A 26,403-nucleotide genomic window follows, 5' to 3' on the forward strand; every position below is an offset into this window, starting at 1 on the left:
TAACACCATCACCTGGTACATGTTGTGAGACCATCAAACATGACTTTTAATACCATCACCTGGTACATGTTGTGAGACCATCAAACATGACTTTTAACACCATCACCTGGTACATGTTGTGAGACCATCAAACATGACTTTTAACACCATCACCTGGTACATGTTGTGAGACCATCGAACATGACTTTTAACACCATCACCTGGTACATGTTGTGAGACCATCAAACATGACTTTTAACACCATCACCTGGTACATGTTGTGAGACCATCAAACATGACTTTTAACACCATCACCTGGTACATGTTGTGAGACCATCAAACATGACTTTTAACACCATCACCTGGTACATGTTGTGAGACCATCAAACATGACTTTTAACCCCATCACCTGGTACATGTTGTGAGACCATCAAACATGACTTTCAACACCATCAACTGGTACATGTTGTGAGACCATCAAACATGACTTTTAACACCATCACCTGGTACATGTTGTGAGACCATCAAACATGACTTTTAACACCATCACCTGGTACATGTTGTGAGACCATCAAACATGACTTTTAACACCATCACCTGGTACATGTTGTGAGACCATCAAACATGACTTCTAACACCATCACCTGGTACATGTTGTGAGACCATCAAACATGACTTTTAACACCATCACCTGGTACATGTTGTGAGACCATCAAACATGACTTTTAACACCATCACCTGGTACATGTTGTGAGACCATCAAACATGACTTTTAACACCATCACCTGGTACATGTTGTGAGACCTTCGAACATGACTTTTAACACCATCACCTGGTACATGTTGTGAAAAATCTGCTTATGAATCTCCTCCTTTCCTATTCGTTAAAAAAGCGGAAGTTGATGCAAACGTCTACGTGCCGCCAGAAGACTAAAAGAAGAAGAACGCCTGCGTGTAATTACTGCTATCATGGCCAAAGCTCCAAAACAACCAAAGAAACGAAAAGTTTTGCCTGAGTAGACAAAAAAAGGAAAAACGGGGCTTACCCGAATTAAAGGACAGTCAAGGATCAACATTGCCCCGGCTTTCAATCGCTGGCGTGAGCTCAAAGACGAGGGATTTCAGACCGAGAAAAATGCTGTAAAAACCACAGTAAATTTCACAATTTGACCATGAAATCTATTGCTGCTTTTACATTGCACAATTTGATGGATAACTTGCTTGGAAATCATTAATATTAGTGTTTATTTCGATTTTAAAAATGGTTTGATGATATATTTTTGCATAATTAGACACATTTTAAGTTAAATATTTGCCATTACGTTAAATACATGTTTTTTTTTTCTGCCAAAATGGAAAGAAAGAATACATTTAGTCAGAAAAGTTACAGTATTGATACATATTATTTCCAGTCTTTCCAGGGCCAAATAAAATGAAGTGGCGGGCCACATCTGGCCCCCGGGCCTTGAGTTTGACAAATGTGTATTAGAGAGAGTGCATGGACACTTGGACTTCACACGTAGGTGAGAAAATAGAAAAAAATAATAAAGTATTTGAGCAATCAGACTAATTTAGTGCATGGAAACTAGCGTGGTTGTGACTTTGTGTACATTTAGGCCGCCTCCTCCACCGGTGCTGGCAAGCATATGGTCGCTAACTTGGACTGCAACATCTCTAAGCCTTCACATGCCTGACAGATTTGTCAAGAGATGTTTCTGCGAGGAAGGTGGGAAGTGTATTTGCACCAACACCTGCTCCTACATCTGTCTCGCTCATCAGCTTGAAGAACATTAGTACAAAAGCCAAAAGCAGGGAAGTTGTCACGTTGTGTAAATGGTAAATAAAAAGAGAATACAATGATTTGCAAATCCTTTTCAACGTATATTCAATTCAATAGACAAGATATTTAATGTTCCCACTGAGAATCATCATTTTTTTTTTGCAAATATTCATTAACTTTTCGGCCCGGGTGTTGTTGATAAATGACTTTCGCTTTGCATAGTAGAGTTTTAACTTGCACTTACAACTGTAGTGACCAACTGTAATTACTGACAGTGGTTTTCTGACCTGTTTTTGAGCCCATGTGGTGATATCCTTTACACACTGATGTGGCTTTTTGATGCAGTACCGCCTGAGGGATCCAAGGTGCGTAATATCATGGCTTACGTGCAGTGATTTCTCCACATTCTCGGAACCTTTTGATGATATTACGGAGCGTGGATGGTGAAATCCCTAAATTCCTTGTTGAGAAATGTTGCTCTTGAACAATTTGCCCCGTCCTTGTTTGTGAATGACTGAGCATTTCATGGAAGCTACTTTTATACCCAATCATGGCACCCACCTGTTCCCAATTAGCCTGCACACCTGTGGGATGTTCCAAATAAGCGTTTGATGAGCAGCAGCCACACTTTTCAAGAAAGTTGAATATCGGCTTTGGAAAAGGTCATCATTTCTTGCAGGTGGATAGATCATCTCTTCCCAAAGTTGTTGTGCCAACTGGTGAACTGGAACGTGTGAAGAAACCTGTTCTCTGGTAATAACCGGTAATTACTCTGACCAGTAAATCCATGTCAACCTCGTAAGAGGCATCTTTAGTCACACGAGCCCCCGGCTGTAAAGCTGTGTCACAGGACCATACCACGGAAAAACCGGGCCAGTAATTAGCCTATTATCGGACTGATTTTAGCACATTTGTGTGCCCGAGGAAGGCGCTGTAATACCAAATAATGAGGATGAATCATGTGACGGTGGTATTGACTGATAGAAGCAGTCCTGATGCTTATCACCGTGCCGTGCCGAGGACTGCAATCCACTCAGACTGTACGCACCACCCCACCTCTCCGGCTTGGGGAAGGGAGAGGCGGTGTGGGAAGGGAGGGGAGCGTGGGGGGAGAAAAAGCTCTCTGTGTGGAAGCAGCCGCTCATTCACCAAGCAGCTCACACAGCAGAGGGAGGAAGAGGCGGAGGACAACAGCTGGTGCGGCGTTTTGCATGAAAATAGAAGAGGCGGACAAACATCTTTAACAACGGCATTGATGCAGCAGGAGACTCGGGTACGGGTGACGGCGTTTTCTGTTTGGACGTACGGAATGAACTCACGTACGAATGCCGGGGGTCTGCCTCCCTGTGACAAAGTTGAGCTAGAGCGGATATCAAGTTGAAAGAAATCCCGATTCCTTTGTCCGGTCGGCGAACGGGAGATGTTTTATTCACCAGTCTTGCCGGACCGGGAGACGACTTATTTCCAGGAGTGCATCGTTTGCTCGTAATTGCAAAGTCAGGTGAGTACAACGCAGCGCTCAAATGGATTTGTAATATGCGGAACTCGCAGCTAACGACTTCTTGCATCCTTCCGGTCCAGAGAGAATGAGGTGTCGCTGGGTGAAGCATGAGCCCTCGGAGAATCAGTCATAGGCGGCTGTCTCTGCTATGGATAAGTGCGGCTCTCGGCCTCTGGCTCTGCTGCGGATGCAGGACCTCGAGGGCCGTGGCCGCGGCCGGCGGAGACGCAGCCGGCGGAGTCGCCGGACCGGGCGAAGGCGCTCCGGGCGGCTCGCTCGCCTGGCTACTGTCGGATAAAGGACCTTTCCACCAGTCCTTGGAGTTCACCGAGGCTGCGGAGCGAAACCAGCAAGGCTTTAGCACCAGATACAAGATCTACAGGTGAGAGAGGTTTGTGTGTGATGGAATGTGGAGGCTGTACCGTCCGTGCAAGGTGTGTGCATTCCACCCAACATGGCAGGGGGAACAAGAGTGGAATTAATCAATGGCGAGATGTGCTGAAAACCTCAGGATCGCCCTCCCAGGTATCACACCGGCCAAGACTCAGCCATGGGAAATTCAGCCAGCCTGTCTTTACACATCCTGCCTAAACCTTTCATCACCTTTTACCCCGAGCTACAATTCATGGACATGCGGTTAGAAAAAGATGTCAGTAACTTAACGCAACAAGTTAACTCAAAACACTTGTATTTCAAGTCAACATCTTCCATTGAAACTAATCAAAATAATTGCCCCCCCCCAAATAAATCTGCAGAGTTTTACCATGCGCCTTCGAAAGAAAACATATTGTTACCATTTTTTCCCGGACTATAAGGCAAACTTAAAATCCTTTCATGTTCTCAAAAATAAGGCGCACCTCATGTACGTATTAACTCTAGTTCTGTACCTACCGACCTCCAAGCAATGTTATTCGCTACATGGTGTAATGATAAGTGTGACCAGTAGATGGCAGTCACACATAAGAGATACGTGTGGACTGCAGGTTGACGCCTGTTCAATAAACGGCGCTAGCAAGCACCCGTAAGCAAGCAACACCAAAACGTTGATTGTTTCATTGAGAATATAAAACATTACACACGGCGCTCAAAAATCAGTCAAAATGTTTTAATACGACTTTGGTAAGCTAAGAAGTCGCACTGCTTGGTGGATTTTGGGAGCATTACGACTACCATAGTCAGACGTACTGTGCTTCAACATACAGTATTATTATGGTGGGTGTATAAAGACCCCAAAATGGCACCTATTAGGAGACATTATCTTGTGTTTTGTTTCACAATATTATACAAAACCAACGTTGTTTACCTTCTGGTACCTGCTGATGTGTATTTGGGATCTGCATAAGTCCCCAAAATGTGCACATGTCTGCCATTGTACTCGATAAGCTCCTCCTTTTTCTCTATCTTCTTGTTGTGGGGAATTCATCCTCCACCGTTGCCCTTTCTAATACAAAGTAGCGTACACTTTTAACGTATATCTGTCAGTAGATTCGCTATGGAAGCGCTTAAAAACTACCGGTACAAGAAAGATGAGGGGGAAAAGACGTTGTCGAAGTGGAGGCACGTGAATAAGAGCACCCAGAAGAGACGGTCAGAAAGATGGTGAAGATCTATGCAACATTTTGACTAAAGAACCACCATGACATGTTATGTAGACCACAAGGAAATCCTAATACGACCACTTTAATGTGCCTGATGATCCGGTGCGCCCTATGGTCCAAAAAATATGCTCTTTTCATACATCAATAAATACAATAGAACGTACTACTAACAACTATATTAGCTTTATGAAGTACTGTATTGAGAATGTACCTCATTTAACCATGGAGAGTCCACTCCCGGCTGCTTCTCCGTCAAACACAACCAGCAGCAGCTTTTCCATATTTTTGTGGATAAATGTCCACCATTTAGTTATTATTTATGTCCAAATAGTCCTAAATTAAGGTACCACTGTATCAGCTGCTCCATCTTTTGTGGTTTTTGGTTGCATTCAACCTGGGTTCATGCAACCTTCAGTTAAACATGTGGCTTCATCAAAATGAGTCTTGGACCTTAATTGCATCTCTAGAGGACTGGAATAGAGTTGAATCTGTACTGTCGTAAGACCAACAATGTATAAAGAAGAAGTACCGACAAGAACTCTTCGTACAGATTAAGGAAAACCACTGAATCGTCCATAGGCAAGCTTTGGGGACAGCGGTAAGGAAAACTCCCTTCGCATGAAGACATCTTGAACACAACCGAGACCCGGTATCTTGTGGTGGACCAAAGGCAAGCCACAAGAAAAACAACAGACAAGAATCTAAATAAGAGGCTGGACAGGACCATGGCCATTTGTCAGTTTTTGATGCACTGCTTGATATTTGTTTCCCGCACGTTGGCGAAAAACGAGAGGAGCCAGATGAGGTGGTTCAGGCATCTGGTCAGGATGCCACCCAGACGCCTCCCTGGGGAGGTGTTTAGGGCACGTCCGACCGGTAGGAACGAAGGAGCTGAGTCAGAAGGATAAGCTCTCAATTTACCGGTCGAGCTACGTTCCCAACCTCAGCTATGGTCATGAGCTTTGGGTTATGACCCAAAGGACAAGATCACGGGCAAAATTAGTTTCCTCCGTCGGGTGGTGGGGCTCTCCCTTAGAGATAGGGTGAGAAGATCAAAGTAAAGCCACTGCTCCTCCACATGGAGAGGAGCCAGATGAGGTGGTTCGGGCATCTGGTCAGGATGCCACCCGAACGCCTCCTTATGGAGGTGTTTAGGGCACGTCCGACCGGTAGGAACGAAGGAGCTGAGTCAGAAGGATAAGCTCTCAATTTACCGGTCGATCTACGTTCCCATCCTCAGCTATGGTCATGAGCTTTGGGTTATGACCCAAAGGACAAGATCACGGGCAAAATGAGTTTCCTCCGTCGGGTGGTGGGGCTCTCCCTTAGAGATAGGGTGAGAAGATCAAAGTAAAGCCACTGCTCCTCCACATGGAGAGGAGCCAGATGAGGTGGTTCGGGCATCTGGTCAGGATGCCACCCGAACGCTTCCTTAGGGAGGTGTTTAGGGCACGTCCGACCGGTAGGAACGAAGGAGCTGAGTCAGAAGGATAAGCTCTCAATTTACCGGTCGATCTACGTTCCCAACCTCAGCTATGGTCATGAGCTTTGGGTTATGACCCAAAGGACAAGATCACGGGCAAAATGAGTTTCCTCCATCGGGTGGTGGGGCTCTCCCTTAGAGATAGGGTGAGAAGATCAAAGTAAAGCCACTGCTCCTCCACATGGAGAGGAGCCAGATGAGGTAGTTCGGGCATCTGGTCACCTACCTGGGGAAGTGTTTAGGGCACGTCCGACTGGTAGGAGGCCACATTGGGAACGCCTCAGGATCCCCCGGGAGGAGCTGGACCAAGTAACTGGGGAGAGGGAAGTCTGGGTTTCTGTGCTTAGATGATCTACATTCCCATCCTCACCTTGGGTCATAACCCAAAGGACAAGATCACGGGCGAAATGAGTTTCCTCCTTCGGGTGGCGGGGCTCTCCCTCAGAGATAGGGTGAGAAGCTCTGTCGTCCGAGAAGAGCTCAAAGTAAAGCCGCTGCTCCTCCACATGGAGAGGAGCCAGTTGAGGTGGTTCGGGCATCTGGTCAGGATGCCACCCAGACGCCTCCCTGGAGAGGTGTTTAGGGCACGTCCGACCGGTAGGAGGCCACGTTGGGAAGATTATGTCTCCCGGCTGGCCTGGGAACGCCTCGGGATCGCCCGGCAGGAGCTGGACCAAGTAACTGGGGAGAGGGAAGTCTGGGCTTTCCAGCTTAGGCTGCTTCTCCCGCGACCCCACCTCATATAAGCGGAAGAAGATGGATGGTTGGTGAAAACACATCGCTGATTACAAATACCGGGTTTGACGTTTGAAGCTGGGGAACGCACCTGTAGCTTTTGACCCTAAGAAAAGGCTTCATGGAATTTGTTCTGCCTTTTTGAAACTCCTTCAAGGCTGACCTTGCCCTGCTACCTTTCTGACCTCAAGGACTGCCAGTCCCGCTGCAGCCTATGATTACCTTGTCTGTTTGGATTTCACTTCTCCCTCCACTGTGTCGGTTTCATCGCGATTGATTGCTCACCGGGCATGTAATGATCTGTCACGTTCAGGATGGAGCACGTTCCGCCAGCAAACATTCCTCCACTCGCCATATGTGCCTGCTGATGGAAGAGCTGTCGGCTGAAACCACAGCCCGGGTGTGTCCGTCAGAAGCTGGCAGCCGGTCTGTCCGCTCCTCGCGATGATTGGCCGTAATGGCGCACTCCACATTGTCCCGCTACCCCAATTATTTGTCTGCCGAGCGCAGTGGTGATTGCCTCCCGGGAGGAAGGGCAGGGAGGTGCACTGAGCGGCAGAGTGGGACTGGAAGACATTAAGTGATTTCATTGGCTGACATTTGTATCTGAGGACCTCATGATGAGATGACTGGGATGTTGTGGCATTACCATCACTGTACTGTGTGTGACAAATGTGTGGGGAGAACCGCACAGGCAGCAGAGCGCCCGCATGGAGTGGCACTACAGTAAGGCTTGTTCAATTACTGACTGATGTACAGGAGAATTTGCAATTCTGCTAAGAGTTGCGTGTGAATGCTGAAGCTGAACTGTAACACTGATTGGATGTAGAGTGACTGTTGGAATCGTTTGAAGAGCTGACGGTGACCTGAAACTGAGTATCACATACCAGGATGTTTCAGTTTAATCACACAAAAATAGCAACAAAGAAAAAGCTAGCAAAAAACGTTAGCATGCTAACATGCTAATAGTTAACGTGCGTCGGCAGCACCGACTATCACAAACCATGAGCTTCCAGTTTAATCATACAAAACTAGCAGAAAAAAGCTAGCGTAAAATGTTAGCATGCTGACATTCTAACAAGTATGCTAACAGTTAACTTGCTAACACACAGCAACTATTACCATATTTGCATGACAGCACCGAGTATCACAAATCATAATTTAAGCATAAAAAAATAGCACAAAAAAATATATAGCATGCTAACGTTCTCACATGTATTCTAACCGTTAAGTTGTTCATGCACCTTAACTATTAGCATAGTTTCTCAACAGCTATTTGATTATGACAAACTATGATATTTGGATTGAAGCATACACACTAAGAAAAAAAAGAGCTAGCATAAAACGTTAGCAGGTTAACGTGCTAACAGTCAACGTGCGTCAGCACTGACTATCCCACACCATGATTTTTAGGTTCAAAGATAGACAGTAAGCAAAACAAATCTAGCAAAGAACATGCTAACAGTTAACGTGCTAACGTTTTAGCATACTTGCATGACTGCACCGAGTATCACAAACCATGAATTTCAGGTTTAAACATACTCAATTAGCAAAAAAAAACTAGCGTAAAATGTTAGCATGCTAACATTCTCACAAGTATGCTAACAGTCAACGTGCTAACGTACATTAAATAGTTCCATATTTGCATGACAGCACCAAGTATCACAAACCATTATTTTCAGGTTTAAACATACAAAATTAGCAAAAAATAAATAAAAGTTGTAAAAAACGTTAGCATGTTAACATTCTCACAAGTATTCTAACAGTTGTTTATGCACCTTAACTGTTAGCATACTTGCTTGATAGCTATTTGATTATAACAAACTATGATACTTGGGTTTAAACATACACAATTAGCAAAAAAAGCTAGCACAAAACTGTTAGCATGTTAGCATGCTAACGTGCTAACAGTTAACGAGCATCAGCACCGACTATCACAAACCATGATTTTTAGGTTTAAACATACACAATAAGCAAAAAAAAAAAAGCTAGCAAAGAACATGCTAACGTTCTCACAAGTATGCTAACAGTTAACTTAACGTAAGTGGAGGCATGTAGATAAGACTGCCCACAAGACGGTCCATCCTGAAGATGGTCTGTAAAACATAATCTGTGCAACATTTTGACCAAATTATATATATATATATATATATATATATATATATATATATATATATATATATATATATATATATATATATATATATATATATATATATATATATATATATATATATATATATATACATATATAAATGAAACTTAACTCACATACATTTCAAGGTTATTTAAATAAAACTAAAACTGTTTGTTCCATTTTTGAGTGTTTGACAAACATCCAAAACAAATATGTGCTCATTTATGTTTCAATGAAAGGAAGAATGTTCCACTTGGTTCCAGGCGGACATGGTCACATACCGCACGTAATTTCCTGATCAGGCATGTTATTTTGCCAGTTTTCTCAACGTTCCTCTCATTTGCTTGTGCAGTACTCGTCCTTCATTGGGTTTTCGATCATTCCGTCCACCTTTTTGCTACTCCCATCAATGCCAACCCCGTTTTCATCCGTAGATAGGTTAGCAAAGATCTTCAACAATCGAACCAGGATCCTAACAATCCACATTTTCTGCATTAAATTGACATCTAAAGAAAGAAGTGTAGCTCCTCTCCCCCGAGTTCAAGTGCTCCTACAGCAGGAATACAAATTATGCTACAAAATACATAAAACGATGAGTGTCAATTTTGTGTTGAGCCGTTTGAAAAATCATAATAACAGCAAACTAATTATCCAGTCATGCTAATAAAACCTTAATGATCCATCTTGGGTACAATTATTAATGATGAAAAACGATATCTGCAATGGATCACGACCCCAGACTCATCAGCAAATAGGTCCTTTGTTCCAGTGACCACATATGGGACCCAATTGTTTGGCCTGGTTCCCCGTCTGAAGATGTGTTTTCTAAGCATGAACCTTTCCTGGCTTTTCTTTTGATGATACTTTCACTAATTGGACTTGTGGTGCTCTTAGTCCCATTTGAAGCGGCCGTTTTATCTCCAGCTATGATCTCAGCATCACTAAATTCGGACTGACTGATACAGTCGATCAATTTTCTCCAGTGGCCGTTAGAAAGCTTCGGTGTGTTGTTAAGAGGGATGAAAGACTTGAGGATTTGATTGTGTTTAGTCGGGATGCACAATCAGGGCGCTACTTGGTAATCAACGTCGGGCAGGGTCTGGCTTTTCATGCTGAATGACGACTGCATGCTAATTTACCTGTTTCTCCTCCATCCCTGCTCGACTGGGAGAGATAAAACCCGAGAAAATCAATCATTTTCTTCAAAGGAGTTTAAGGATTCGGTTTCCAAAAAAGCAACAAAAAAAAAAACAGCCTTTGATTTACTGATTGACTGAAGCCTTAGAAGCGACTTCATTCCTTCATTTAGTCCTCCTTTTGCTCGACATAAGACATTTTAATTCTATTAATGTTCCAAATACCACAGGTTACTTTAGCAAACATCGTGAACAATCAAACCATGATCCTAACAATCCACATTTTTGTGTTATTAATACATGAAATTGATATCTAAACATGGAAGTGTAGCTCCTCTCCCCTGAGTGCAAGTGCTCCTACAGCATACACAATACATTAAAAACGTGTTTATGTCAATTTTATGTTGAGCTATTCGAAAAATCATAATAAAAGCAAAAAAGAAAACAGACTTTGATTTATTGATTGACTGCTACCTTAGAAACCATTTCATTCACTCATTTAGTCCTCCTTTTGCTTGACATAAGACATTCTAATTCTATCAATGTTCACCCGGTGTTAATTAAATATTTCTTATTTGACATCAATTATCAAAGAGCCGAGTTAAAAGACGCCCTATGACCCGCGTCCGGTTTGTTCTGGATTGATTACAGACACACGGACCTCGGTAGCAAAGGTGGTCCCCTTATTAAAGGCCATTACCCTGACTTGGAGTCCAGCTCTTTGTCTCAAGTCTTTTCCTGCAGAAACGTAAAGAGTGTAAATCCAGCGGGAGGCTTTAAAGCAAACATAACCTGGAAAGTGGGTTCGCACAATTCCCGCAGATGGTTAAAACATGGTCATGCAGCAATGTGAATATAAATACTTTGTCAGACATGTACTGTACAGAATATCAGAAGCATTAATTAATGTTCCAAATACCACAGGTTACTTTAGCAAACATCTTCAACAATCAAACCATGATCCTAACAATGCACATTTTGTGTTATTAATACATGAAATTGATATCCAAACATGGAAGTGTAGCTCCTCTCCCCTGAGTGCAAGTGCTCCTACAGCATACAAAATACATTAAAAACGTGTTTATGTCAATTTTATTTTGAGCTGTTTGAAAAATCCTAATAAAAGCAACAAAAAAAAACAGACTTTGATTTACTGATTGACTGCTGCCTTATAAACCACTTCATTCACTCATTTAGTCCTCATTTTGCTCGACATAAGACATTCTAATTCCAAATACCACAGGTTAGCAAACATCGTCAACAATCAAACCATGATCCTAACAATCAACATTTTGTGTCATTAATACATGAAATTGATATCTGAACATGAAAGTGTAGCTCCTCTCCCCTGAGTGCAAGTGCTCCTACAGCATACACAATACATTAAAAACGGGTTTATGTCAATTTTATTTTGAGCTATTCCAAAAATCCTAATAAAAGCAACAAAAAAACAGCCTTTGATTTAGTGATTGACTGCTGCCTTAGAAACCACTTCATTCACTCATTTAGTCCTCCTTTTGCTCGACATAAGACATTCTAATTCTATTAATGTTCCAAATACCACAGGTTACTTTAGCAAACATTGTCAACAATCAAACCATGATCCTAACAATCCACATTTTGTGTTATTAATACATGAAATTGATATCTAAACATGAAAGTGTAGCTCCTCTCCCCTGAGTGCAAGTGCTCCTACAGCATACACAATACATTAAAAACGGGTTTATGTCAATTTTATGTTGAGCTATTCCAAAAATCCTAATAAAAGCAACAAAAAAACAGCCTTTGATTTAGTGATTGACTGCTGCCTTAGAAACCACTTCATTCACTCATTTAGTCCTCTTTTTGCTCGACATAAGACATTTTAATTCTATTAATGTTCCAAATACCACAGGTTACTTTAGCAAACATCGTCAACAATCAAACCACGATCCTAACAATCCACATTTTGTGTTATTAATACATGACATTGATATCTAAACATGGAAGTGTAGCTCCTCTCCCCTGAGTGCAAGTGCTCCTACAGCATACACAATACATTAAAAACGGGTTTATGTCAATTGTATGTTGAGCTATTCCAAAAATCCTAATAAAAGCAACAACAAAAAACAGCCTTTGATTTATTGATTGACTGCTGCCTTAGAAACCACTTCATTCACTCATTTAGTCCTCATTTTGCTCGACATAAGACATTCTAATTCTATTAATGTTCCAAATACCACAGGTTAGCAAACATCGTCAACAATCAAACCATGATCCTAACAATGCACATTTTGTGTTATTAATACATGAAATTGATATCTAAACATGGAGGTGTAGCTCCTCTCCCCTGAGTGCAAGTGTTCCTACAGCATACACAATACATTAAAAACGTGTTTGTCAATTTCATGTTGAGCTATTCCAAAAATCCTAATAAAAGCAACAAAAAAAAACAGACTTTGATTTACTGATTGACTGCTGCCTTATAAACCACTTCATTCACTCATTTAGTCCTCATTTTGCTCGACATAAGACATTCTAATTCCAAATACCACAGGTTAGCAAACATCGTCAACAATCAAACCATGATCCTAACAATCAACATTTTGTGTCATTAATACATGAAATTGATATCTGAACATGAAAGTGTAGCTCCTCTCCCCTGAGTGCAAGTGCTCCTACAGCATACACAATACATTAAAAACGGGTTTATGTCAATTTTATTTTGAGCTATTCCAAAAATCCTAATAAAAGCAACAAAAAAACAGCCTTTGATTTAGTGATTGACTGCTGCCTTAGAAACCACTTCATTCACTCATTTAGTCCTCCTTTTGCTCGACATAAGACATTCTAATTCTATTAATGTTCCAAATACCACAGGTTACTTTAGCAAACATTGTCAACAATCAAACCATGATCCTAACAATCCACATTTTGTGTTATTAATACATGAAATTGATATCTAAACATGAAAGTGTAGCTCCTCTCCCCTGAGTGCAAGTGCTCCTACAGCATACACAATACATTAAAAACGGGTTTATGTCAATTTTATGTTGAGCTATTCCAAAAATCCTAATAAAAGCAACAAAAAAACAGCCTTTGATTTAGTGATTGACTGCTGCCTTAGAAACCACTTCATTCACTCATTTAGTCCTCTTTTTGCTCGACATAAGACATTTTAATTCTATTAATGTTCCAAATACCACAGGTTACTTTAGCAAACATCGTCAACAATCAAACCACGATCCTAACAATCCACATTTTGTGTTATTAATACATGACATTGATATCTAAACATGGAAGTGTAGCTCCTCTCCCCTGAGTGCAAGTGCTCCTACAGCATACACAATACATTAAAAACGGGTTTATGTCAATTGTATGTTGAGCTATTCCAAAAATCCTAATAAAAGCAACAACAAAAAACAGCCTTTGATTTATTGATTGACTGCTGCCTTAGAAACCACTTCATTCACTCATTTAGTCCTCATTTTGCTCGACATAAGACATTCTAATTCTATTAATGTTCCAAATACCACAGGTTAGCAAACATCGTCAACAATCAAACCATGATCCTAACAATGCACATTTTGTGTTATTAATACATGAAATTGATATCTAAACATGGAGGTGTAGCTCCTCTCCCCTGAGTGCAAGTGTTCCTACAGCATACACAATACATTAAAAACGTGTTTGTCAATTTCATGTTGAGCTATTCCAAAAATCCTAATAAAAGCAACAAAAAAACAGCCTTTGATTTAGTGATTGACTGCTGCCTTAGAAACCACTTCATTCACTCATTTAGTCCTCATTTTTGCCCGACATAACATTACCAAGGGTGTGTCGATGACTTAAGATCCGTGCTTAAACAGACTGTTTTATTTAGACAATAGTTGACTGCAGGAAGTCGTATATTTCTGCAATGTGGTCTGGAAAATCAATTAGGGCAGGAAGAAAGAGCGATATACAAACAACTTTGCAACAGTAAAAAAAAACAGATTTAATGACGCAATTTGTTTTTAGCCAGGAATGGAGACACGGGAACTATTGGGGATGTTTGCATCCACTTTCTCAGCTTGCTTTGCCGTCAGCGGTAGTAAGAAGGCAGGATTTACGCGTCCTCTCACTCATACGCCGGCAGAGGTTGTCATGGGCTGAATAGATGGCGTCCATTACCGCCGCCTTACCTTCCTCATCCAGACTCAATTTGGGGTAGATTAAAGTTTTTATGGCTTTGCAGTGTGGACTCAACTCATTAGGTTTGATCGGCAGCAAATGTGCTTGTTTTTGTTCTAGTACGTTAGTCTTACTTATTATTACTCCTGTTTCCACTGATTCAGCCCCCAACTTCTGCAACATATTCTTTTTGTCTTCTTATTTTTCTCTCCTTGTCATTTCTCCTCTTCTTTTTATTTTATTTCAAGCCAGGCAAGCACATGCTAGTTAGCGTGCAGGAAATTAAAAAAGGAATATTTTAACCGGGCCACCATAGAGCCGGCGCGGTTGTACCGCCTAACTGTGTGCTTTGCTGCAGACAGGAAGTCCCTGCAGAGGGTGACCAGGACAGCGGAGAAGATTATCGGTCGCCCTCTTGAGGACATTGCTCGCTCTCGCAGCCTCGGCAAAGCAAAAAGAAAAAACCCTGTCAGACAACTCTCACCCGAGTCAGCACTTGTTCAAGCTGCTGCCACCAGGGAAGAGATTTCGGTCACACAAGAGCAGGACACACGGAGTTAAAACCAGTTTTAACTAGCTTACTCCGTTTTCCACTGTTCGCACTGCTATTTATGCATTTATTTTTGACACGCAAACTTTCTAAATACATTTATCCATCCATCCATCCATCTTCTTCCGCTTATCCGAGGTCGGGTCGCGGGGGCAGCAGCCTAAGCAGGGAAGCCCAGACTTCCCTCTCCCCAGCCACTTCGTCCAGCTCTTCCCGGGGGATCCCGAGGCGTTCCCAGGCCAGCCGGGAGACATAGTCTTCCCAACGTGTCCTGGGTCTTCCCCGTGGCCTCCTACCGGTCGGACGTGCCCTAAACACCTCCCGAGGGAGGCGATCGGGTGGCATCCTGACCAGATGCCCGAACCACCTCATCTGGCTCCTCTCGATGTGGAGGAGCAGCGGCTTTACTTTGAGCTCCCCCCCGGATGACAGAGCTTCTCACCCTATCTCTAAGGGAGAGCCCTGCCATCCGGCGAAGGAAACTCATTTCGGCCGCTTGTACCCGTGATCTTGTCCTTTCGGTCATAACCCAAAGCTCATGACCATAGGTGAGGATGGGAACGTAGATCGACCGGTAAATTGAGAGCTTTGCCTTCCGGCTCAGCTCCTTCTTCACCACAACGGATCGATACAGCGTCCGCATTACTGAAGATGCCACACCGATCCGCCTGTCGATCTCACGATCCACTCTTCCCTCACTCGTGAACAAGACTCCGAGGTACTTGAACTCCTCCACTTGGGGCAGGGTCTCCTCCCCAACCCGGAGATGGCACTCCACCCTTTTCCGGGCGAGAACCATGGACTCGGACTTGGAGGTGCTGATTCTCATCCCAGTCGCTTCACACTCGGCTGCGAACCGATCCAGCGAGAGCTGAAGATCCTGGCCAGATGAAGCCATCAGGACCACATCATCTGCAAAAAGCAGAGACCTAATCCTGCAGCCACCAAACCGGATCCCCTCAACGCCTTGACTGCGCCTAGAAATTCTGTCCATAAAAGTTATGAACAGAATCGGTGACAAAGGGCAGCCTTGGCGGAGTCCAACCCTCACTGGAAACGTGTCCGACTTACTGCCGGCAATGCGGACCAAGCTCTGACACTGATCATACAGGGAGCGGACTGCCAAAATCAGACAGTCCGATACCCCATACTCTCTGAGCACTCCCCACAGGACTTCCCGAGGGACACGGTCGAATGCCTTCTCCAAGTCCACAAAGCACATGTAGACTGGTTGGGCAAACTCCCATGCACCCAGAACGAAAACCACACTGTTCCTCCTGAATCCGAGGTTCGACTATCCGGCGTAGCCTCCTCTCCAGTACACCCGAATAGTCCTTACCGGGAAGGCTGAGGAGTGTGATCCCACGATAGTTAAAACACACCCTCCGGTTCCCCTTCTTAAAGAGAGGAATCACCACCCCGGTCTGCCAATCCAGAGGTACCGACCCCGATGTCCACGCGATGCTGCAGAGTCTTCTCAACCAAGACAGCCCCACAGCATCCAGAGCTTTAAGGGACTCCGGGCGGATCTCATCTACCCCCGGGGCCTTGCCACCGAGGAGCTTTTTAACTACCTCAGCAACCTTAGCCCCAGAAATAGAAGAGCCCACCACAGACTCCCCAGGTACTGCTTCCTCATAGGAAGACGTGTTGGTGGGATTGAGGAGGTCTTCGAAGTATTCTCTCCACCGATCCACAACATCCGCAGTCGAGGTCAGCAGAACACCATCCTCACCATACACGGTGTTGATAGTGCACTGCTTCCCCTTCCTGAGGCGGCGGATGGTGGTCCAGAATCACTTCGAAGCCGTCCGGAAGTCGTTTTCCATGGCTTCCCCGAACTCCTCCCATGTCCCAGTTTTTGCCTCCGCAACCGCTGAAGCCGCACACCGCTTGGCCTGTCGGTACCTGTCCGCTGCCTCAGGAAATAAAATATAAATACATTCATAAAACATTTTTGCGATGGCTGTCAAAGTGAACGCGATAACAACGAGTTAACTATAAGCTCCGTAAACGTAGCGGGGGGAAACGTAATGGCGTTCAGTTACCGTTGAGCCACAAACAGGAAAACAGCGAGCAGCCATGCATGAATAAAAAAGGGTGGATTATGGAAATCCCAGGTCCAAAGCCATTACAAGTCATTCTCCCGACAAGACAAGACTAGTTTTTCTGGACATTAAAGTCTTTAAAACACTTCTTCTCAAACCAATCACACACTTCCGGCTTCACAATAATAGCGCTACGCGTAACACCTGGTCCAACTCCAGTAAGAAAATGAGAAATGTCTTACATTGCGATCATGCTTTGAGCGTCAAATATGTTTTGTAATGTAACCTGTGATATTTCTACATAAATAAAAATATCAGTACATCAGTTCAGGAATAAGGAGGGGGACAACTTGTGGCAAATTAAAACAAAGTGTATATTGTTTTATAACGTGCTCTTATTGATAGGACTTAATTACAGAATGTTTAGCAGGCTGAAACATTAGACGTGATCAATAAACCGAGATGTTTAAGACATTGTCATGCAGCAATGTGAATATGATTAATTTGCAAAACAGAATATCAGAAGTATTTATCCAGGTAGAAATATCACAGATTACATTAACAAACATCTTTAACAATCAAACCATGATCCTAACAATCCACATTTTGCGTTATTAACACATGAAACTGATATCTAAACATGGAAGTGTAGCTCCTCTCCCCTGAATGCAAGTGCTCCTACAGTAAGAATACAAATTCAGTATTGCTACAAAATACATTAAAAACATGTCAATTTTGTGTTGAGCTGTTTGAAAAATCCTAATGTTTAAAAAACATTTAATAAAAGCAAACTAATTATCCAGTCATGGTAATAAAAACTTAAAAATGATCTGTCTTGGGTACACTTATTAATGATGAAAAATGATATCTGCAACCAATCGCGATTGATCTTGACTCATCCAGGTGGAAATATCACAGATTGTATGAGCAAACATATTTAACAATCAAACCATGATCATAACAATCCGCATTTTGTGTTATTAACACATGAAACTGATATCTAAACATGGAAGTGTAGCTCCTCTCCCCTGAGTGCAATTGCTCCTACAGCAGGAATACAAATTCTGTATTGCTACAAAATGTGTTTGTCAATTTTGCGTTGAGCTATTTGAAAAATCATAAGGAAAGCAAACTAATTATCCAGTCATGCTAGTAAAAACTTGAACATTATCTGTCTTGGGTACACTTATTAATGATTAAAAATGATATCTGCAAATAGTCGCGATTGATTTTGACTTATTCAGGTAGAAATATCACAAATTACATAAGCAAACACCTTCAACAATAAAACCATAATCGTACAAATCCACAGTTTGAGTTATTAACGCATGAAACTGATATCTAAACATGGAAGTGTAGCTCCTCTCCCCTGAGTGCAAGTGCTCCTACAGCAGAAATACAAAATACATTAAAAAATGTGTTTGTCAATTTCGTGTTGAGCTATTTGAAAAATCATAATGAGAGCAAACTAATTATCCAGTCATGCTAATAAAAACTTAATTATTCGTCTTGGGTACACTTATTAATGATGAAAAATTATATCTGCAAATAGTCGCAATTGATTTTGACTTATTCAAGTTGAAAAATCACAGGTTACATCAGCAAACATCTTTAACAATCAAACCATGATCGTAACAATCCACATTTTGTGTTATTAACGCATTAAAATGATATCTAAACATGGAAGTGTAGCTCCTCTCCCCTGCGTGCAAGTGCTTCTACAGCAGGAATACAAAATACATAAAAAAATGTGTTTGTCAATTTTGTGTTGAGCTATTTGTAAAATCATTAAAAAAGCAAACTAATTATCCAGTTATGCAAATAAAACTTAATTATCCGTCTTGGGTACACTTATTAATGATATCTGCAAATTAACCCGATTGATTTTGACTTATTCAAATAAGCAAACACTTTCAACAATCAAACCATGATCGTAACAATCCACAGTTTGTGTTATTAATGCATGAAACTGATATCTAAACATGGAAGTGTAGCTCCTCTCCCCTGCGTGCAAGTGCTCCTACAGCAGGAATACAAAATACATAAAAAAAGACGTTTGTCAATTTTGTGTTGAGCTATTTGAAAAATCATTAAAAAAGCAAACTAATTATCCGGTCATGCTAGTAAAAACTTGAAAATTATCCGTCTTGGATACACTTATTAATGATGAAAAATTATATCTGCAAATAGTCGCAATTGATTTTGACTTATTCAAGTTGAAAAATCACAGGTTACATCAGCAAACATATTTAACAATCAAACCATGATCGTAACAATCCACATTTTGTGTTATTAACGCATTAAAATGATATCTAAACATGGAAGTGTAGCTCCTCTCCCCTGCGTGCAAGTGCTTCTACAGCAAGAATACAAAATACATAAAAAAATGTGTTTATGTCAATTTTGTGTTGAGCTATTTGTAAAATCATTAAAAAAGCAAACTAATTATCCAGTTATGCAAATAAAACTTAATTATCCGTCTTGGGTACACTTATTAATGATGAAAAACTATATCTGCAAATTAACCCGATTGATTTTGACTTATTCACATAAGCAAATACTTTCAACAATCAAACCATGATCGTAATAATCCACAGTTTGTGTTATTAACACATGAAACTGATATATAAACATGGAAGTGTAGCTCCTCTCCCCTGTGCGCAAGTGCTCCTACAGCAGGAATACAAAATACATTAAAAAATATGTTTATGTCAATTTTGTGTTGAGCTATTTGAAAAATCGTTAAAAAGCAAACTAATTATCCAGTGATGCTAATAAAAAATTAATTATCCTTCTTGGATACACTTATTAATGATGAAAATTTATATCTGCAAATAGTCGCGATTGATTTTGACTTATTCAAGTTGAAAAATCACAGGTTATATCAGCAAACATCTTTAACAATCAATCCATGATCGTAACAATCCACATTTTGTGTTATTAACGCATGAAACTGATATCTAAAATGGAAGTGTAGCTCCTCTCCCCTGAGTGCAAGTTCTCCTACAGCAGAAATACAAAATACATTAAAAAATGTATGTATGTCAATTTTGTGTTGAGCTATTTGAAAAATCATTGAAAAAGCAAACTAATTATCCAGTGATGCTAATAAAAACGTAATTATGGGTCTTGGATACACTTATTAATGATGAAAAATTTTATCTGCAAATTAACCCGATTGATTTTGACTTATTCACATAAGCAAACACTTTCAACAATCAAACCATGATCGTAACAATCCACATTTTGTGTTATTAACGCATTGAAATTATATCTAAACATGGACGTGTAACTCCTCTCCCCTGAGTGCAAGTGCTCCTACAGCAGCAATACAAAATACATTAAAAAATGTATGTATGTCAATTTTGTGTTGAGCTATTTGAAAAATCATTAAAAAAGCAAACTAATTATCTAGTCATGCTAATAAAAACTTAATTATCCGTCTTGGGTACACTTATTAATGATGAAAAACTATATCTGCAAATAGTCGCACTTGATTTTGACTTATTCAAGTTGAAAAATCACAGGTTACATCAGCAAACATCTTTAACAATCAATCCATGATCGTAACAATCCACAGTTTGTGTTATTAACGCATGAAACTGATATCTAAACATGGAAGTGTAGCTCCTCTCCCCTGCGTGCAAGTGCTCCTACAGCAGGAATACAAAATACATTAAAAAATATGTTTATGTCAATTTTGTGTTGAGCTATTTGAAAAATCGTTAAAAAGCAAACTAATTATCCAGTGATGCTAATAAAAAATTAATTATCCTTCTTGGATACACTTATTAATGATGAAAATTTATATCTGCAAATAGTCGCGATTGATTTTGACTTATTCAAGTTGAAAAATCACAGGTTATATCAGCAAACATCTTTAACAATCAATCCATGATCGTAACAATCCACATTTTGTGTTATTAACGCATGAAACTGATATCTAAAATGGAAGTGTAGCTCCTCTCCCCTGAGTGCAAGTTCTCCTACAGCAGAAATACAAAATACATTAAAAAATGTATGTATGTCAATTTTGTGTTGAGCTATTTGAAAAATCATTGAAAAAGCAAACTAATTATCCAGTGATGCTAATAAAAACGTAATTATGGGTCTTGGATACACTTATTAATGATGAAAAATTTTATCTGCAAATTAACCCGATTGATTTTGACTTATTCACATAAGCAAACACTTTCAACAATCAAACCATGATCGTAACAATCCACATTTTGTGTTATTAACGCATTGAAATTATATCTAAACATGGACGTGTAACTCCTCTCCCCTGAGTGCAAGTGCTCCTACAGCAGCAATACAAAATACATTAAAAAATGTATGTATGTCAATTTTGTGTTGAGCTATTTGAAAAATCATTAAAAAAGCAAACTAATTATCTAGTCATGCTAATAAAAACTTAATTATCCGTCTTGGGTACACTTATTAATGATGAAAAACTATATCTGCAAATAGTCGCACTTGATTTTGACTTATTCAAGTTGAAAAATCACAGGTTACATCAGCAAACATCTTTAACAATCAATCCATGATCGTAACAATCCACAGTTTGTGTTATTAACGCATGAAACTGATATCTAAACATGGAAGTGTAGCTCCTCTCCCCTGCGTGCAAGTGCTCCTACAGCAGGAATACAAAATACATTAAAAAATATGTTTATGTCAATTTTGTGTTGAGCTATTTGAAAAATCATTAAAAAGCAAACTAATTATCCAGTGATGCTAATAAAAAATTAATTATCCTTCTTGGATACACTTATTAATGATGAAAATTTATATCTGCAAATAGTCGCGATTGATTTTGACTTATTCAAGTTGAAAAATCACAGGTTATATCAGCAAACATCTTTAACAATCAATCCATGATCGTAACAATCCACATTTTGTGTTATTAACGCATGAAACTGATATCTAAAATGGAAGTGTAGCTCCTCTCCCCTGAGTGCAAGTTCTCCTACAGCAGAAATACAAAATACATTAAAAAATGTATGTATGTCAATTTTGTGTTGAGCTATTTGAAAAATCATTGAAAAAGCAAACTAATTATCCAGTGATGCTAATAAAAACGTAATTATGGGTCTTGGATACACTTATTAATGATGAAAAATTTTATCTGCAAATTAACCCGATTGATTTTGACTTATTCACATAAGCAAACACTTTCAACAATCAAACCATGATCGTAACAATCCACAGTTTGTGTTATTAACACATGAAACTGATATATAAACATGGAAGTGTAGCTCCTCTCCCCTGTGCGCAAGTGCTCCTACAGCAGGAATACAAAATACATTAAAAAAATGTGTTTATGTCAATTTTGTGTTGAGCTATTTGAAAAATCATTAAAAAGCAAACTAATTATCCAGTGATGCTAATAAAAAATTAATTATCCGTCTTGGATACACTTATTAATGATGAAAATTTATATCTGCAAATAGTCGCGATTGATTTTGACATATTCAGGTAGAAATATCACAAATTACATGAGCAAACACCTCCAAAAATCAAACCATGATCGTAAAAATCCACAGTTTGTGTTATTAACGCATGAAACTGATATCTAAACATGGAAGTGTAGCTCCGTTCCCCTGCGTGCAAGTGCTCCTACAGCAGGAATACAAAATACATAAAAAAATGTGTTTGTCAATTTCGTGTTGAGCTATTTGAAAAATCATAATGAGAGCAAACTAATTATCCAGTCATGCTAATAAAAACTTAATTATTCGTCTTGGGTACACTTATTAATGATGAAAAATTATATCTGCAAATAGTCGCGATTGATTTTGACTTATTCAAGTTGAAAAATCACAGGTTATATCAGCAAACATCTTTAACAATCAAACCATGATCGTAACAATCCACATTTTGTGTTATTAACGCATGAAACTGATATCTAAACATGGAAGTGTAGCTCCTCTCCCCTGAGTGCAAGTTCTCCTACAGCAGAAATACAAAATACATTAAAAAAATGTATGTATGTCAATTTTGTGTTGAGCTATTTGAAAAATCATTGAAAAAGCAAACTAATTATCCAGTGATGCTAATAAAAACTTAATTATGGGTCTTGGATACACTTATTAATGATGAAAAATTTTATCTGCAAATTAACCCGATTGATTTTGACTTATTCACATAAGCAAACACTTTCAACAATCAAACCATGATCGTAACAATCCACAGTTTGTGTTATTAACACATGAAACTGATATATAAACATGGAAGTGTAGCTCCTCTCCCCTGTGCGCAAGTGCTCCTACAGCAGGAATACAAAATACATTAAAAAAATGTGTTTATGTCAATTTTGTGTTGAGCTATTTGAAAAATCATTAAAAAGCAAACTAATTATCCAGTGATGCTAATAAAAAATTAATTATCCGTCTTGGATACACTTATTAATGATGAAAATTTATATCTGCAAATAGTCGCGATTGATTTTGACATATTCAGGTAGAAATATCACAAATTACATGAGCAAACACCTCCAAAAATCAAACCATGATCGTAAAAATCCACAGTTTGTGTTATTAACGCATGAAACTGATATCTAAACATGGAAGTGTAGCTCCTCTCCCCTGAGTGCAAGTGCTCCTACAGCAGGAATAACAATCCTGTATATAAATACATAAAAAAATGTTACGTTATGGCACTAATTATATCCTGGATGTCAATTCCATGTTGATTAATCATGCAGCCTGACATAGATCTTACAAATGTGCAAAATAAAAACACAAAGCAGGAGTTGCCAACAGTTGCAGGATTGATAAATCACATTGCGAGAGCTAAATGATTATATTTGCATTTATGACGCTCCTTTTTCATAACCAGCATATAAGACGCTAAACAACATGAGCGGATCAAGTTTGCACGTGTTTAAAACCTTTAGTAGATGAGGCCCATCGTGTGTTGCTGGCAAAATAAAAGCACCGTCATTTGTAACCTGAGGGACCAACGCCATTAAAGTGTGTGTGTGTGTGTGTGTGTGTGTGTGTGTGTGTGTGTGTGTGTGTGTGCAGGGAGTTTGGTCGATGGAAGGTCAACAGCCTGGCGGTGGACAAACGAGACAGTCTGGGCGGCGGCGGTGGCCTGACTCCGCCCCTCGACCCGGACTTCATGCAGACCATCCGCCAGCTGGGGAGGCGACCCTCGCTGAACACCATCACTGAGACCCTCATCAAGAAATATGGCAGCCACCTCCTGCTCTCTGCCACGCTGGGAGGTGCGCTAACACACACACACACACACACACACACACACAAACACACACACACACACACACACACACACACACACAATGTGCGGCGGGGAGCGAGCCAAGACTGAGCCGGCGTTATTTCTCAGATGCAACATAAACACGTTCCTCTCAAGTCTAATATCAGCATTCAAATATCTTTTATCTCTTTGAAGGAGATAAATGAAATATCTCATCCTCGCTATTGAACCTCATACACATGTGAACACCTGGAAGTATCAACTTCTTTTAGCTGCACACCTGGAAAACAACTGTGGAACTTCGAAATAAGACTATTTATACCTAATGACATTAAATACAGTAGTGTAGTAGACCTAAGTATTCATTAAGTACCACCATAATGACAACATTAAATACAGTAGTGTAGTAGACCTAAGTTTTCATTAAGTACCACCATAATGACGACATTAAAATACAGTAGTATAGTAGACCTAAGTATTCATTAAGTACCACCATAATGACAACATTAAATACAGTAGTGTAGTAGACCTAAGTATTCATTAAGTACCACCATAATGACAACATTAAATACAGTAGTGTAGTAGACCTAAGTATTCATTAAGTACCACCATAATGACAACATTAAATACAGTAGTGTAGTAGACCTAAGTATTCATTAAGTACCACCATAATGACAACAATAAATACAGTAGTGTAGTAGACCTAAGTATTCATTAGTACCACCATAATAACAACATTAAAATACAGTATTGTAGTAGACCTAAGTATTAATTAAGTACCACCATAATGACAACATTAAATACAGTAGTGTAGTAGACCTAAGTATTCATTAAGTACCACCATAATGACAACATTAAATACAGTAGTGTAGTAGACCTAAGTATTCATTAAGTACCACCATAATGACAACATTAAATACAGTAGTGTAGTAGACCTAGGTATTAATTAAGTACCACCATAATGACAACAATAAATACAGTAGTGTAGTAGACCTAAGTATTCATTAGTACCACCATAATAACAACATTAAAATACAGTATTGTAGTAGACCTAAGTATTAATTAAGTACCACCATAATGACAACATTAAATACAGTAGTGTAGTAGACCTAGGTATTAATTAAGTACCACCATAATGACAACAATAAATACAGTAGTGTAGTAGACCTAAGTATTCATTAAGTACCACCATAATGACGACATTAAAATACAGTAGTATAGTAGACCTAAGTATTCATTAAGTACCACCATAATGACAACATTAAATACAGTAGTGTAGTAGACCTAAGTATTCATTAAGTACCACCATAATGACAACATTAAATACAGTAGTGTACTAGACCTAAGTATTCATTAAGTACCACCATAATGACAACATTAAATACAGTAGTGTAGTAGACCTAAGTATTCATTAAGTACCACCATAATAACAACATTAAAATACAGTATTGTAGTAGACCTAAGTATTCATTAAGTACAACCATAATGACAACATTAAATACAGTAGTGTAGTAGACCTAAGTATTCATTAAGTACCACCATAATGACAACATTAAATACAGTAGTGTAGTAGACCTAAGTATTCATTAAGTACCACAATAATGACAACATTAAATACAGTAGTGTAGTAGACCTAAGTATCCATTAAGTACCACCATAATGACAATATCAAATACAGCGGTGTAGTAGACCTAAGTATTCATTAAGTACCACCATAATGACAATATCAAATACAGCGGTGTAGTAGACCTAAGTATTCATTAAGTACCACCATAATGACAACATTAAATACAGTAGTGTAGTAGACCTAAGTATTCATTAAGTACCACCATAATGACAACATTAAAATACAGTAGTGTAGTAGACCTAAGTATTCATTAAGTACCACCATAATGACGACATTAAAATACAGTAGTATAGTAGACCTAAGTATTCATTAAGTACCACCATAATGACAACATTAAATACAGTAGTGTAGTAGACCTAAGTATTCATTAAGTACCACCATAATGACAACATTAAATACAGTAGTGTAGTAGACCTAAGTATTCAATAAGTACCACCATAATGACAACATTAAA

General features: G+C 39.7%; 1 protein-coding gene across 1 annotated transcript in view; it reads left to right on the forward strand.

Annotated features, from left to right (window-relative positions):
• Nucleotides 1-2,921: 2,921 nt before the first annotated feature.
• The window catches only part of LOC133577389 (BMP/retinoic acid-inducible neural-specific protein 3-like), a 70,004-nt gene continuing 46,522 nt past the window's right edge, over nt 2,922-26,403 (forward strand). Inside the window, exons 1-3 of the mRNA XM_061931186.2 lie at nt 2,922-3,259; nt 3,340-3,641; nt 24,127-24,329. Coding sequence (XP_061787170.2) covers nt 3,367-3,641; nt 24,127-24,329 — 478 coding nt within the window. The 5' untranslated portion in view covers nt 2,922-3,259; nt 3,340-3,366. The remainder of the gene's footprint in view (nt 3,260-3,339; nt 3,642-24,126; nt 24,330-26,403) is intronic.

The sequence above is a fragment of the Nerophis lumbriciformis genome, linkage group LG37 (assembly GCF_033978685.3).
Source record: "Nerophis lumbriciformis linkage group LG37, RoL_Nlum_v2.1, whole genome shotgun sequence".
In the NCBI taxonomy this organism is placed as follows: domain Eukaryota; kingdom Metazoa; phylum Chordata; class Actinopteri; order Syngnathiformes; family Syngnathidae; genus Nerophis; species Nerophis lumbriciformis.